Below are 14,741 nucleotides of genomic sequence, written 5' to 3' on the forward strand. Positions count from 1 at the left end.
CTCCCTGCTCTGTTTGATCCCCGCCCGCAGGCCCGGGCCCCTGGCGAGCAGGCGGCGCGGCGGGGGCCGGAGCCCCGGGGGTGCCACCCCGCGCCCACTCCGCCGCGAGGGAGCCCCCGCAGGACGCCCCGCGAAGGGGGGCGAAGGGTGTGCGGCGGGCCGGGAGCGCCTTGGGGCGGCGGCGGGGCTGCCCCGGGGGGCAGGTGGCGGCGGGCACCCCCAGCGGGGTGGGCTGCAGGGCTCGGCAGGGGGGAGGAGGCTGCGGGCGGCCCGGGGCAGGTTCCACGGGGAGGAGGCGAGAGAGGGAGGGCGCTGGGAGGCTGGGACACGGGCAGGGTGCGGTCCTGGCGGTTCCCGGTCCCGGATCTCTTCAATTTCCCCTCTCACTCCTGCCCGGGGAGCGGAGGCAGCGGCGGCTCCGGCTCCGGCTCCAGCCCCGCAGCGCTGACCGCTGAGGCGCAAACCGCGGAGGGCTCCGGCAGCGCCGAGCCCCGCGCCCCGCGCCCCGCAAGCGGCCGCTCGCCTGCCAAAACAAACGGCCCTTCGCTATTTATTGCCGCCGGCGGGCCACAGCAGCTCAGAGCGGGCCGACGCCAGCCCGCCGCACCGGGCAGCCGGAGCGCACCCGCGCCGGGCAGCCGCCGCGCCCCGCCGCCGCCGCCGGCACCGGCACCTGCCCGCCGGCTGCGCGCCGCATGGGGAGCCCCGGGCCGGGCGGCGGGAGCGGCGGCCGAGCCTAGCGGGGACCCCGGAGCCGCCGGTGCCCCGGGCCGCCCGGGGCCGCCGGGCGCGCCATGAAGCCGGCGCGGCTGCTGCTGCTGAGCGGGTGCGCGCTGCTGCTGGCGCCGGCCGTGCTCTGCTGCGGGCCGGGCAGGGTGGTGGGCAGCCGCCGCCGCCCGCCCCGCAAGCTCATCCCGCTCGCCTACAAGCAGTTCAGCCCCAACGTCCCCGAGAAGACGCTGGGGGCTAGCGGCCGCTACGAGGGCAAGATCGCGCGTAACTCGGAGCGCTTCAAGGAGCTGACGCCCAACTACAACCCCGACATCATCTTCAAGGACGAGGAGAACACTGGCGCCGACCGGCTCATGACCCAGGTACGGCCCCGCTGCCGCCCGGTTCTACCCCCGCGCCGGGCATCTGCAGGCACCGGGACTGCCCCAGAGCGCCTTGCTACCCACTCTCCGGGAACCGTGCGGGCCCGGCGCTGCGGCTTCCCCGTCCTGCCCCGGGCATCCCGGTGCCGGGTCCGGGCTGCCGGCGTGCAGCGAGTGCATCTCCCTTCGTCGGGCTCTGCAAAGCTCTGTCCCTTCGGCTGCGCTGTGCGCGTCGGACAGCACGCTGCGCCTTGGGACGGCAGCACCCTGCTCCCGGAACTGGCAGCACCTTGTCCCCCGAGATGGCAGCACCTTGCCCCACTGCTCTTCGGAGCCTGTGGCAGCCGTGTCTGGCTGCACCCTGAGGTACGCCCTTGTGACTCCCAAGCTGGCAACACTTTGCGTTGCTGCCCCTCAACTCTCGTCCCACTGGCCCCCAGGCTGGTATAACCCTGCACTCCAAGCTGGCAGCAGCCGTCCCTGGTGCCCCGGAGCTATGCCACACTGCCCCCGATCCGGCAGCATCCTTCCACATCCCCTCGATCCGGCAGGGCTGTGCCGCGCTGTTCCCTGGTCAGCAGCACCCTGCCCCATGCAGCCATGTCGCCCTTGCCCCTCTACTCTGCCTGCCCAGTGGCAGAACAGGCAGCCTGCCTGTTGGATCCGAGGGACAGACCGGAGCCTGGTGTGCTGGCAGGGAGCAGAGTAGGTTCCAGGAGTGCTCTTGCTGACCTCGTCCCCATTCTGACACTGAAACCCTCAGTGCCCCCCTCTTGTTGCATATCTCGTGTGGGATGGTGAAGGGTGCTCAGTGGGAACTGCTTGCTGTGCTCAGGGCTGGGGACAACCTGTTACTGCAAATGCCCTGTTGCTGTCAGCTTACAAGTGCCCTGGGCCGGCAGGAGGGACGGGGGGGTGGACGACACAGACGACAGCAGAGGAGGGGGGGTGATGCTGGACGAAGGTTACTCTGTGTTTTAATATTGCCAGGAGAATGCCTGAGGGTTTCAGGAATGCAGATAAGGAGCCGCACGGCCTTGCTAAGAAACCTGGCCACCAGCCTCAGCAGGGTTACAGCCTTAACAAGATCCTGGGGGAAGCAGAGGGCAGCTGGGGCTGTCCTTCTGACCACTGCATCCCCCGGTCAGGGGCTGGCGGATGGGTGAACATGGGTGACTGTCATGGTCGGCACTGAACAAAGCCCTGGCCATAGTTTCTGACCAAGGTGTTGATAACATTAGGAGGTAAGGCTGCTTGGGTGCTGGCTTGACAGCTCTTCAACCCCGTGTGCCCTGAGAGCAGGTCCCTTACGGCAGGGACCATGGTCCAGCTTGGTTTTCAGGCTGGGGACTGTAGCAGAGGGACCGGGATCCCCCTGCAAGGCAGCAAGCTTAGGGAGTTGCACAAGTTGTGGTTGCTGGTGACTGGAGCCCTGGGGCTGGGCTGTAACCTGCCTTCCCTGGGGAACAGCTTCAGGGATATTTGAGGAAGCAGTGAGCTCCGCTGGTCCATGCATCGGGGAAGTGGTGGACATCATTGGAGGCAGGAGAGTGCTTCTCGTCGTGTTTTCTCCTGAGAGCGCTCCCACCACCTTCTCTAATGCAGGCAGTGCCCCTCAGCACACCTGGGAGAGGGAGGGCTCTGTGTCCCACCTGCCAGCCTAACGTATCATGCTGTACCACTGCCTTGTTGGCAGAGTACCTAGAAGCATCCTGGTCTTCTTGGGCTGCACAAACGAGGGTTTACTCCAGCAGGGTCCCTGGCCACCACACGTCCATGCACAGATGGGTACCACCATGCCTTGGGCAGCTCTGCAAGCAGTTGTTCCTCTTGCTATGGAGGTAGCATGATTTCTGCCATCCCACAGCCCTCTGGAATATTTCTGTGGCTCTCGGCTGGAGGAGATGCCCTCAGATATGGGAATTCTGGCTTTGACACCATGTCCTGTGTTGGTATGGGTTGGGAAAGGCCATTGACCCAACTCCTTGTCCCTTCCCCCAGAGCACTGGCTTTTACTGCTGTTGACTCACTTCAAACCTGTTTTCTTTCCCCAAGTCCAAGGGTCTGGGTGTCCCAGGCAGCCGGAAGATGTCGCCTGCTTAGAGGAGTGGGTAGTGCTGCTCTCTGCCCGCCTTTCCTTTATCGTTTCATCTTCCTCAAGAATTCCAGTGTGTTTGCTCTCACTGGTCCCACTCGGAGGTGCTGAGATAAGGCTGGAGGCAGAACCTGCCTCACCTCTCCCCAGGAGCCTGGCCCAGGAATGCCATGGGTCCCCTGCCCCCATGGAGTCCCCAACTCAGCCTCTCCCTACCCCAGCCGTCATCACTTGCAGCCACTCTTTGCCCAACTGACACAGAGACCATCCTTGCAGTGGTGAGGAATCTCTCATGCAGACCTTGGGGTAGGACTTTTGGCTTCCTTTGGGGGAAGCCTCACTTCAGGAGGAGATGCTAGTAAGACCCCTCTTCTCCTGGCCAGACTCTGGACATGGGAGTAGCTGTGGCCAAGCTCCATTCACAACGCCTCTTCTGAGACTGTGGTCACACCTGAATGTCCTTCATACTTTCCCTGAGATGACCCTGGAGTCCCTGCTGACTGCACCCCATCTTGGAGCTCTGCCCTGCTGCCTTCCCTAAAGTGGTTTGGCTTGCCCCACAGGACATGGTTCTGTCCCCATTATGGACACAAAAAGAGAGATGCAAGGATTGGGCAGAAGGTGGGTAGAGCTCCTTTGCTCAGCCCAGCCCAACATCCCCAGGGTCTTCACCATGAGGTACATGGGACAGCAGAGGCACCAGTTTAGTGTGGTCATATGAGACTCCATCCTGCATGTCAGCTGGGGGTGCTGGTCATCTGCACCACTACAGGGACAAGCTGTGCCCTCGCTGCAATCACCATCAAACACACACCCTGTGGTCAGCCCATGCTGATGAGTTTTCTGCTCTCTGCCTACCTGATTGTGCAGGCAGCAGAGTCCCTGGGCAGGCAATGCCCATCCCTACCTACTTCGTGCAGCTCATGCCCGCTCCCTGACTATTGCTGCTGGCTCTTTACCCATCCCTGTCCATCCCTGTCCATCCCTGTCTATCCCTGTCCATCTCTGTCCATCTCTGTCCATCCCTGTCATTTGTTGTCTTCTTTGTGCCTCCTGTGCCTGCTCCCTGCTCGTCCCCACCCTGCACATCACTGCTCAGCCTTGCCTATCACTGCTTGCTCTCTACTTACTTTTGCTCATCCCTGCCTGTTTCTCCTTCATAGTTGCTTCTTCCCTGCCCATCCATGACTATTCCTTGTCCGCTGCTGCCCTGCCCACCAGTTCCCCACCCGTTAGTACGTGCTTCCTCCCCGACCTTCCTGAGCCTGCCTGGTGCTTGTCCATCAGTACCTGCTCCTAGCCCGTCCCTGCTGGTCCTCTCCCGCGCTCTGACACCTGCTGGCCACCGATGGCACCGACAGAGCCGGGGACGGGGTGCTCCAGGGCTCTGCCTGACTCTGTCCCTGCCTGGGGGAAAAGGCTTGCGCAGTCTCGTTGTTTTTTTGTGCGGGCAGAGTGCCCCTGGAGGACAGAAGGGCTGGGGCAGTGAGGGCCGGAGGGGTGCCCAGAGCGGGGTGCTGGCATGGTAGTGGCAAGAGAGTGCCTGGAGTGTTGCCCGGGGGATGCAGGGGAGCTTCAGGGATTCCCTCCTTGCTTCCAGTGCTGAACTGCCTTACTGCGGGGTCCCGCTGGGGCTGGGGACCTTGGGAACAGCTTGTCCCATGTGCCAAGTGGCACCATGGTGGTGCTGGACGGGGACAAAAGTCACTCTCCTCCCTATTCCTCCTCCCCTCACCTAGCAAACTGTTTGTCCAGCACCTTCCTAGCTTATCTCCCCACGCCCAGGGAGCTGTGGGATGACGGCAGACCTCATGTGGGGCAAAGGCCTGCCTGGCACTGCCCTTCCCAGGGCCTGGACCCTGCCAAGTGCAAGCAGGCTTCCCCAAGAGCAGCAGCGCCCACCTTCCTAGGATGGGAGCAGGTGCTTGGGAATAGGGTGATGACCTACATTTTGGTCCCTGCGGAAGCAGTGCTGGGGCATTTCTGAGCCCAGGGATGTAGCCAGCATCAGGTTTTAGAGCCCTGGCTCATGCTTGCTGTAACTGTCTCAAGACCCACAACATGGTGGTGGGGAGTTCCAGTACTGAGCTGGCATCAGGCAAAAACATCCCCAGCAGTGGCTCTTTTTTAAGCTGCTGTCCATTAATTTCATTTAATGCTTCCCAGGACTGGTTTTGTGCATGACTATGAATGCTCTGTCCTTTGCCTTGATTTTATGGGACTCATTGTTTCCTGGGGAATGGCAGTGAGAGGAGCATCGGAGTCTTTTACCTCTGTGGAGGCAGAGCTCTCCCACCCAGCGAGCACTGGCCAGTGACAGTGGGACTCCTGATCCAGCTGGAGGCCTCAGAACCAGCTGTACCTGTGGCCGTGACCCTCAGCCCCTGGAGATGGCATAAAAACACCCCAGTCCCAGCTTGTCTCTTTTAAATTGTCATTGGTTTTATACACAGTTTCACTTGGTGTGATTCTTAGGGTGTGCTGTGCAGGGCCAGGTGTTTGATCCTATGGGTCACTTCCAACTCACTCTGTTCTGTGATTCTTCAGGACCTCACAGAATTTCCTTTTTGGGCTGCACAGTCCTAGTCCTTTCACCTGGTTTTCTGTAGAAGCTCCCATGTTGCTTTTCCTACACCTTTTCTATCTCTTCTCTATCCCTTTAGCATCAGGGCAAGGGACAAAAAGCTGGGTCTGTGCTTTTGCAAGTCAAGCCTGCAGAGTTTTGGTCTTTCCCTGACTTTCATCTGTGGCTGGGGAGTGTGGGGCAGGGGAGGACAGGGCTGGGAGGACTGTGAAACAGGCAGTTGGGACTGGCATCCCTCTGCTTGCTGGGAGGACTGCCATGGGCACCGTACTTGCATGCGTGACCTCTGTGGCCACCACATCTGAGGCTTTTAAGATCACTCCTGTTCCTCAGCCCAGGATTTTCAGCCCTTGTGGTGCAGAGAGGTGAAGGGGGCTTCTTGCCACATCCTTTCTGTTCCAGCACAACAGAGTTCTTGGGCAGGTTTGGCACTTCCCACAGGAGCAGAGGCTGGATGAAGCTATGAGGCTGGTCAGTGCTGTGTCCTGGCTACTCAGGAGCTGAGGAGCCAGACCAAGCAGAGCTGTGCTGAGGACCGGGCAGGATGTTTCATTTGTGCCTGGAGGCAGCCCTAGAGACCCTGGGAGCTCCTCCCAGCCAGGAAGCAGCAGGACTGAAGCTCCTGTATCCTCCTCCTGTCAGATGGGAACCGCAGGGGTACAGTTAGCACAGGGCAGGTGTCCAGTGAGCAGAGAGGGTGTTTCAGCCCAGTGCAGGCTGCATTGCCCAACAGGCTCTCAAATGAGCCTGGAATTGGGGGAGAGAGGGAGGAGGGGAAGGGTACCCTGTTGGATGCACACTCCTCTGCCCAACAGTGGGGTATCAGGCTCTGCAGGGAGTTTGGAGACCATGGGATAGACAAGGCACCTCATATTCTCAGATCTTCCTCTGCTGGACCAGCCCCCAAGGGCCTGAGGGCCCAGGAAGGCTTAATGGAAGCATGGTGGGATGCAGCCTGCCAACCAGGCAGCTAATTCCTCCTTCCAAAAAGCTTTTACTGACTCTGTCCCTCTGCTCTACAGCGCTGCAAGGACCGCTTGAACTCCCTGGCCATCTCTGTCATGAATCAGTGGCCAGGGGTGAAGCTGAGAGTGACAGAGGGCTGGGATGAGGATGGGCACCACTCGGAAGAGTCACTGCATTACGAGGGCCGAGCTGTGGACATCACAACCTCGGACAGGGACCGCAACAAGTACGGCATGCTGGCTCGCCTGGCCGTGGAGGCTGGCTTCGACTGGGTCTACTACGAGTCCAAGGCACACATCCACTGCTCCGTCAAGTCAGGTAAGACTGGGTGGGGGGCAGTGAGCGGAGCTAGGAGCCAGACCCCCTCTTGCAGTGTACCCAGGGAGCCTGGCTGGCTGGCTGGGGTGCTCCTGCAGGGGGTGCCGGCTCTTGCATCCTGATTTCCGTATCTGGGCCGACAGTCAGGTGAGGAGTGAGTCACACACCTGTGGCCAGCCATTTCGATGGGGCAAATTCCCTATCTGGCTCCCATAGACCTACATCTTGACCCACCCACTCTATCCTCCTCCTTTTCTCAGCCCACATCCCTTTCTCTCCCAGCCTGACCCCCCAGTTTTCCCATCGCACCTATCTGCCCTGCCTCTGCCCTTGCAGTCCCTTAGTGCCCATGCTCAGCCTCATCCAGCCCTGCTCTGCTCCGCTGCTGGCTGTTTTTGAGCTTATGCTGCGGCAGCAGCATCTGCCCATCCCTGCCTAGCCAGGCTTGGGGTCAGGGACACCAGGCAGGGACAGGCCAGGGCACCCTGGGATCAGCTCTTGGCTGTGCAGCACCATGTGCAGAGAGGGAGCAGAGCTGGGTGGTGCTTTGAGGGGTGCTGTCATCGCTGGTGGTGTTTGCTTCCTCCTGTGCGGTGCAGTGGGGGCGGCGGGGTGGAGGCAGGGGGAGCCGCTCTCAGGCCCTGCCCGTGGCCGGGAGGGGATTGCGTGGGGTGCGAGCCCCCCGCAGCCCGGGAGAAGCGGCGCTGCCCGGGATGCGGCTCCCGCAGGAGCGGCCGCGCTGGCTGCGGGCTGCAGAGGGCAGCAGCGCCCCGCGCACGGCGCCGGCCCGCGCCGGGAGGGGCCGTGCTGTGCCCGTGTCGCGACAGGCCGGGGAGGGCTCTGCCTGCTCCTGGGCTGGCCTGGGCACGGGGGCAGCCTCGGCGGCTGCTGGCACTCGCAGCCCGCGCGGCAGGGCCGTGCCCGCCCACGGAGCCCTCGCACACAGGCCCACACCCCTGCCCGCACACCCGAGGGCCGCACGCCCCGCGCGGTGCCGGGGCCGGTGTGTCTGTGCTGCCCTGCGTCTCTCGGCCCCGGGCTCACTTCCCACCGCACTGTGCCTGTCCTACTGCCCTAGCCCGCAGCCAGCGGCTCGACACCCCCAGACGCCAGCCTGGCCCCCCGCACTGACCCGCTCCCCGTGCTGATGCCAGGACGGGCACAACGCCGGCCGGCGACGGAAGTGGGGCGACCACGCCGCAGAGAGGGAGCGATGCACCCCCGAAGAAGAGGGACAAAACGTGGCCGGAGGACCAGGGCTCCCATGCCCCGGGGCACCCTGTGGGGCTGGCAGGAGGAGTGGGGCCAGGCTCTGAAGCAAGGACCATGACCCCACAGCCATGAGGCTGGCCAGAGGAGTGGGGCTGTGCCCCTGGAGAAAGACACAGGCTCTTGAATCCTGGGATGTTCCCCTTGGACCAACCGAAGAGGGATGCCATAATGCAAGCAGCAGACTGGGGCCCTGAGGCCTTGAAGGGCTTCTAGAGGCTAGTCATATTCCCCTCACTCTGCAGCAGCTCCTCAGGGCTCTGAGTCCCCCATATTTATCCCCAAGGCCATGGGGAACCCAAGAGTGCGTGGTGGAAGCCGTGGGGTACACATCCTGATCCCCTCAGAACTGTGTACAGAGGGCAGCCGGGCTGCCCCTGCCTCTTAGTAAATGGCTTTTATTTTTGTATGAATGGCCACATGGCCTGTTGTATGTATTGTGTCTCCTTGGGTCCTTCCCTGCAACCACCTACCCCTCCATGCCCAACACCTATGCCCTCCACTTCTGCCAGGCACCCCTCTCACCCTCCTGCAACCCCTCCTCATGGCTCTGCTGCCAGCCAGGGGATGCAGGGTGCAGGATTTGGGACCTGGCCTCTGGGGCAAGGACAGGGTGGACACTGCACCTCATCTGAGCAATAAAAGGATTCTGTCCCAGAGATGGATGCCTCTCTTCATGGGCCTGGGGGCTGGGATTTGGCTCTGCCCAAACCTGGGGAGTGATGGGGGCAGTGCCATCTGGGTGGGGACACTCAGGGATTAGATGAGGGAGCTGGGAGAGAGCCCTGAGAAGGGGCTAAGAGCTCAAGGATGTAACTGTGCAGGGCTAGGAGCAGGACCCTAAGATGAGATGCCACTGGCAGATGATGGGAGGGCATCATATAGACACTGAGATGGGAGTTGCTGGGACTCGGGAGAACACTGCTGCTGAGGTAGCTAACCACCATTCCTTGGGAAGCCAGGGTTCCCCTGCTGAGTGCCAGAATGGGCCCCTGGTGACACTTGGTGACTTGCTGCATTTTTTCATCTGGGAACGGGTAGGACTCTTGTGCCACCATCCCAGGAGACAAGCCACAGAGAATTTGGGTTTTTTTACCTTGTGACAATCATTAGGGAAGCTCTGCCCAGGAGGCTGATGGCTTTTGCACAATGATGGCCACAGGTTGTGGCTAACTCCTGACAGCCCAGAGAAGCAGGAGCTGGCTGACATCAGTGGTGCAGGGGTGAGCAGGTGGGAGAAGGAAGCAGGACTGCCACATGGGGCGAAGGGGTGCTGCAGTGCTGGGAAAGGGCGCTGCATCCTGCGCTGTTCCTTGCAGCATCCTCCCAAGCAGTACCGAGGACCAGCACTGCCGGGAACGGAGATGCTGTGGGCATATGCAAAGTGAGACCAAGCACTCTGCTCCTCAGCCTGCCACCGTCTCAGTGCTCTGCCTCTGCTTTTTCAAACTTCAGGTGCCCCCTGGTAGTGTTCTGCACGTTTCAGGCTGTGGTTGTGTCCCACTCTGCCTGCCTGTTTTGGGCTTTGGGACCTGGCTCTGTACAGCAGGCTCAATGCCATGGGACCGTGCTGGAGTCCCCAGGTGCCCCCTCAAGTGACATGGTGGCTGGGGGATGAGGCGCCTAGGGGAAATTTGTGGCTGGGGATGTGTAGGAAACAAGCTCACATTGCTGATGCCAGGGCGGGGTTATCCCTGGGTGGGCAAAGCCAGGCAGACTGGGAAGGTGCCTATGCACAGTGGAAAGGTGGTGCTGAGGGTGTGGCTGATGGGTAACCCTCCTGTCCTCTCTCTCCCTGCGCAGAGCACTCGGCCGCTGCGAAGACGGGGGGCTGCTTTCCCGGGCGGGCACTGGCAACGCTGGAGGACGGTGCCCAGACGCCACTGTGGGCACTGCGCCCGGGCCAGCGAGTGCTGGCAATGGACGGGGCGGGCAGGCCCACCTACAGTGACTTCTTGGCTTTCCTGGACAAGGAGCCCCGTGCCCTCACCACCTTCCACGTCATCGAGACACAGGAGCCGCCCCGGCGCCTGGTCCTGACGCCCACCCACCTGCTCTTTGTGGCAGAGAACGCTTCGGCGCCCACCGCCCACTTCCGCCCCATCTTTGCCAGCCTTGTGCACCCAGGACACTTCGTGCTGGTGGTGGCTGCGGGGGGCAGCTTGCAGCCTGCTGAAGTGGTGCGGGTGTGGGACCGGAGAGACGTGGGAGCCTATGCCCCGCTGACACGCCATGGGACACTGGTGGTGGACGGCGTGGTGGCCTCCTGCTTTGCTCTGGTGCAGGAGCAACAGCTGGCACAGCTGGCCTTCTGGCCACTCCGGCTCTACCACAGCCTGGTGGGGTGGCCAGGGGTGCAGGGGGATGGTGTGCACTGGTACTCAGGGCTGCTCTACCGCCTGGGCAGGCTGCTCCTGCCCCCTGACAGCTTCCACCCACTGGGGATATCCCAGGCGGAGAGCTGAGGGTGCACCACAGCCCCAGCCAGCACAGCTGGTGGAGGTGGTGGCTGCAGGGTGACTCACTGGGGGCCAGCACCCCCTCCCAAAGCTGGGTGCCCATGGGGAGCTGCCTCCAGCCCTGCCTGCTTGGGGTACAGCCACCTCCTGGTTGGGGAGCACGGAAGCTCCATGGTGTGCCTCCTCCCTGTTCACCACCTCACCCCTTGCTCCTGGGGACAGGAGAGAGGCATGAAGGGTTTTCCCCGGGACAGGAGGTGCCCCCGGCTGGATCCACATGCTGCTATGTGTGTGTGTGTGTGCGATGTGTGTGTGCATGTGCCAAATTAGCTAATGATGGAGGTCTGATAGACGAGTGGGAGGGGGAAGAGGAGAGAGCCCTGGCTGCTCCGCTGTGGCTCCCAGCCTGCCTGCACCCAGTGGGGAAGTTCTGGGAGAGGGGCCCAGGGCCCTTTGCTGGGCAGCCTGCGTGGGAATGCAGGCAATGCTGTTTCCACCCCTGGGACATGGCAGCTGGGAGGAGAGTGACCCAAGTACTGGGACTGTGCCTTGTCCTTAGCCCATGTGCAGGGGCACCCAAAACAAGCAGGGGTGGGGGTCTGGCACTGCTCTGGCATGAGACCTCTGACTTGGTGACACAAGTGCCACTGGAGTGATAGACTGGGGAGTGAGATGCCCCAAGCCAGCAACCAGAGCCACCCAGCTGGGCATCCCGTGGGGCCGCTGTGACAGCATGGGGTGCTCTGACTGGCAAGAGCGGGCTGCAGAGGCAGGCACATGGGCAGAAGGGTGCAAATGCCAGCCAGGCATAGCCACGCACTGGTAGGAGCAAGCATGGGGACAGTCAGGGCTGCAACCCCAACCTGCTGGAGTCTGAAGAAAGAGGCAGAGGAGAAAACCTTGAATCCAGCCTTGAACTGGCTCAGCCCAAAAGCCTTTCCCCACCCCAAAGCTAAAAAAACTCCTCAAGCTTCAGACCCTGGCTGGCCTGACCTCCCCAAGCCCTCAGTACCCCAAACCCTCAGGTTTGGTACTTGCTTCCAGCACAATTTCTGTATTTTCTCTACTGAGACTCATACATAAAAGACCAAATTTGGTCTATTTTCCTTTTTTTTTTTTTTTTTTTAATGTCTGGGCCCCTCCCCAAACCCCCAGTTCATTGCTGCTCACCCACTCCTGGGATATGGGGAGAGTCCCATCAGAGCTGCAGCCACAGTTTCCCCACTCCAAATCCTAGCTAGGGCCTCAGCCTTCCCTAGCTCCACGTAAGTGGAGGGGAGGGGGCTGAGGGAGGCTGTGACCCGTGTCCCCCCCGTAGCATTGCGCATCTTTATTTATTTATCTGCTCTTTGTATGTACCATAGATGGGAGGCAGTGTGGGCGCGTGCAGGGTGAGACGGAAGTGCGGGGCAGGGGTGGGAAATTGTTGGGTGGGGGGGGGGGGTGATTTTTTTTTTTTTTTTAAAAAAAAAGCAGAAATTATTTAAAGATTATTTTAAAGCACAGCTTTTATGGTGATTGTTGTCCAGGATGAAGTGAGAGAGCGCAAGCATGGCCAATGGCAGGTGTATTTTTGTCTCTTCACTGGATGTACCTTTTCAGGTTGGGGACGCAGCCCAATAAATCCATCGTCTCCCTGGAGGGAGCTCTGAACTCTGGTGCAGGGAGGGCAGGCAGGGATCGGGGATGCTTACTGTGCCCATTGTTAAGGGGCAGGCAGGGCTAGAGGGCGTCTTGTGCTTCTCTAGGAACAAGATTTGGTAACCCCGGTGCCCTCTACCCGGAAGGATGACATCTCTCTCCTCACTACTTCATCCATACCCAGGGGAAGTGGGCAGCTGGAGGCTGTGGGGTTGACCCAGTCTACACGGGACCAAACTGTCATTAGGGCTACCTGGAAACTAGGGCAAGTGGGGCAGGATATAGTAGGGACAGCCAGTGTGGGGCTGCCAGGGATATCTCTATGTCCCAGTCTGGACTCACCACCTCAGTGCCTGTCCATCCTTCTGTACCACCCCCAATCACCACAACACCCACTGACCCAGAGGATGGACCCTGTATCCTGTAGACAGGTGTCCAATGTCACTAGTGCCAGTCAGTGCTGTCCCTCACCCTTTGTCAGCCCTCTCCCCCCTCTACTCCATCCCCATGGCAGCAGAAGGAGAGTCCACCAGCCAGCACCCCACACAGCCTCCCCATACCTGTCCCACCCACACACCTCTCTGTACACACCCTGCCCCATCTCCAAGCTGCCCCGCCGTGGTCTCCTGGGCCGTGCTGGGATCAGGATCTTCCTAGGGCTTTCCCTGGGCCCCACAGCATGGCAAGTGTGAAGCAATTCGGCAGCAGGCTGTCATCGAGGGCCCTCATCACCGGGCTAATTTAAGGGCTCTGCAAGGCGGCAGAGCTAATTTAATTAGGTTCTTATTACAGAGAAGGACAAATTGGTCCCCGGGGGGGCCGCGGGGTCAGGCTTTCGAGAGGTGCTTTATGGAGTGAAATTTCAATCAGGCTGTTGTCGCAGGCAGGGGGAGCCAGAGGCAGGGGATGCATGAGGAGAGGATACGCTCTTTGGGGTGACCGCTGGGGGAGACCATCTCCAGGTCCAGGTTTTTAGGGAATCAGTGAGTGTGGGGGAAGAATTCTTTGCCCCATTCGGGGGATGCTGCAGGGTATGTGGCGGCTGCTTTGGGGTGGAGGCAGGGAAAGCAGGGAGGGCCTGGCTCTGAGCTGGCTTCAGGGCAGTGAGAGGAAGGGGAAACACCCGTGAGTAAGATGCTGGGGTCTTTCTGAAGCTCTATTAACTCCCCCATAGCTCTATAACCCCTCATGTAAAGAATCTTGAGGACGAAATGATGTCCAGCTGACAGACAGGACTTACCGGGGTCTCTTCCTTGCCTGGATGTCATCCCCTATCTTGTCACTCAGCCCCAGGAGAACCAGGACAGCCTGGGAGCTGCCCCACTGCCCGTGGGCACCTGAAGCAGTCCCATCTCCCAGCATGCCAGTCCCAGGCGAGGGGTGGTCCCAGCAGGGTCCCAGATGGGCGGTGATGGATGGGGATGCTGGTGGGTGGCCGGCAGAAGGGCCGGGCTGGAGGGTCCCACAATGGATGTCTCTCCATCAATTTGTCCTCGTTACCATATGAATGGTGGGTGGGAGGGAGAGGAAGGGCATGTGGCGACAGGAGACACCCCCACATGTTCCCATCTGGGGTAGCACGGCCCCTCCCCATCCCTCCAACCATGTCTGAGCGTATTAAACCAGCTCCAACAACCCCCGGCCTCTAATTCAGCAGAAGAGAGGTGCCACCCCCTATTCAGAGCCTTGAAAAGGCTACAGGGTCCGGCGCTGTTAACAACGGGGGACATGGTCCCCGTCCCCGCCTCTCCCGTCTGTCCCCTCGCCCCACGGCCTTCTGCCGTGGCAGCGCCAGCCAAGCTCGCTCCCGGTTGGCCCGCTAGGTGCTGGGGTCCCGGCAACGGAGCGCCAGGGGAGCACTGGGGCTTAGGCAGTGGGAGCGGAGCCTCTTGGAAGAATCCCGTTTGTGGCAGTTTTGAGTGGCACGAGGACGACAGCAGGGTGGGATCCAACCAGTGTCCAAGGCCAAACCTGCCCTGCGGAGCGGCAATGTCTCTGGGCACGGCCGTGGTGTGTCCCCATCGTCCCTGAGCTCCGGGTCCAATGAGGTCCCCATGGCCCGGGCTGTGACGTGACTGGGGAGTGGTGGGGGGGTCACCCCAAAATATCTGTGCCTGAGGACATCGGTACAGCAGGTTGCAGGAACCCTCCTCCCAGCGAGGGCTGACCGACCCATAGCCGCCCGCCAAAAATCCCGGGAGAAGCTGCCCAGCCCGGCTGAGCCCTGCACGCTGCCCGCCCGCAGGTGCCCGCAGAGGCACTCGGTACCAGCCTCCCGCTCTCACTTGCATTAGCCTAATTAAACTTGATGGCTT

The 14,741-nt window shown here is 61.2% G+C and overlaps 1 protein-coding gene across 1 annotated transcript; it reads left to right on the forward strand.

Moving 5' to 3' along the window:
- The first annotated feature begins 309 nt into the window (after positions 1–309).
- Positions 310–11,886, forward strand: IHH (Indian hedgehog signaling molecule). Its single transcript, XM_032115199.1, has 3 exons — positions 310–1,094; positions 6,796–7,057; positions 10,130–11,886. Exons 1-3 carry the CDS (start codon positions 795–797, stop codon positions 10,789–10,791), a joined length of 1,224 nt encoding a protein of 407 aa, XP_031971090.1. The 5' UTR covers positions 310–794; the 3' UTR covers positions 10,792–11,886.
- The last annotated feature ends 2,855 nt before the right edge of the window (positions 11,887–14,741 follow it).

Source organism: Corvus moneduloides, chromosome 7, assembly GCF_009650955.1.
Source record: "Corvus moneduloides isolate bCorMon1 chromosome 7, bCorMon1.pri, whole genome shotgun sequence".
NCBI lineage: Eukaryota > Metazoa > Chordata > Aves > Passeriformes > Corvidae > Corvus > Corvus moneduloides.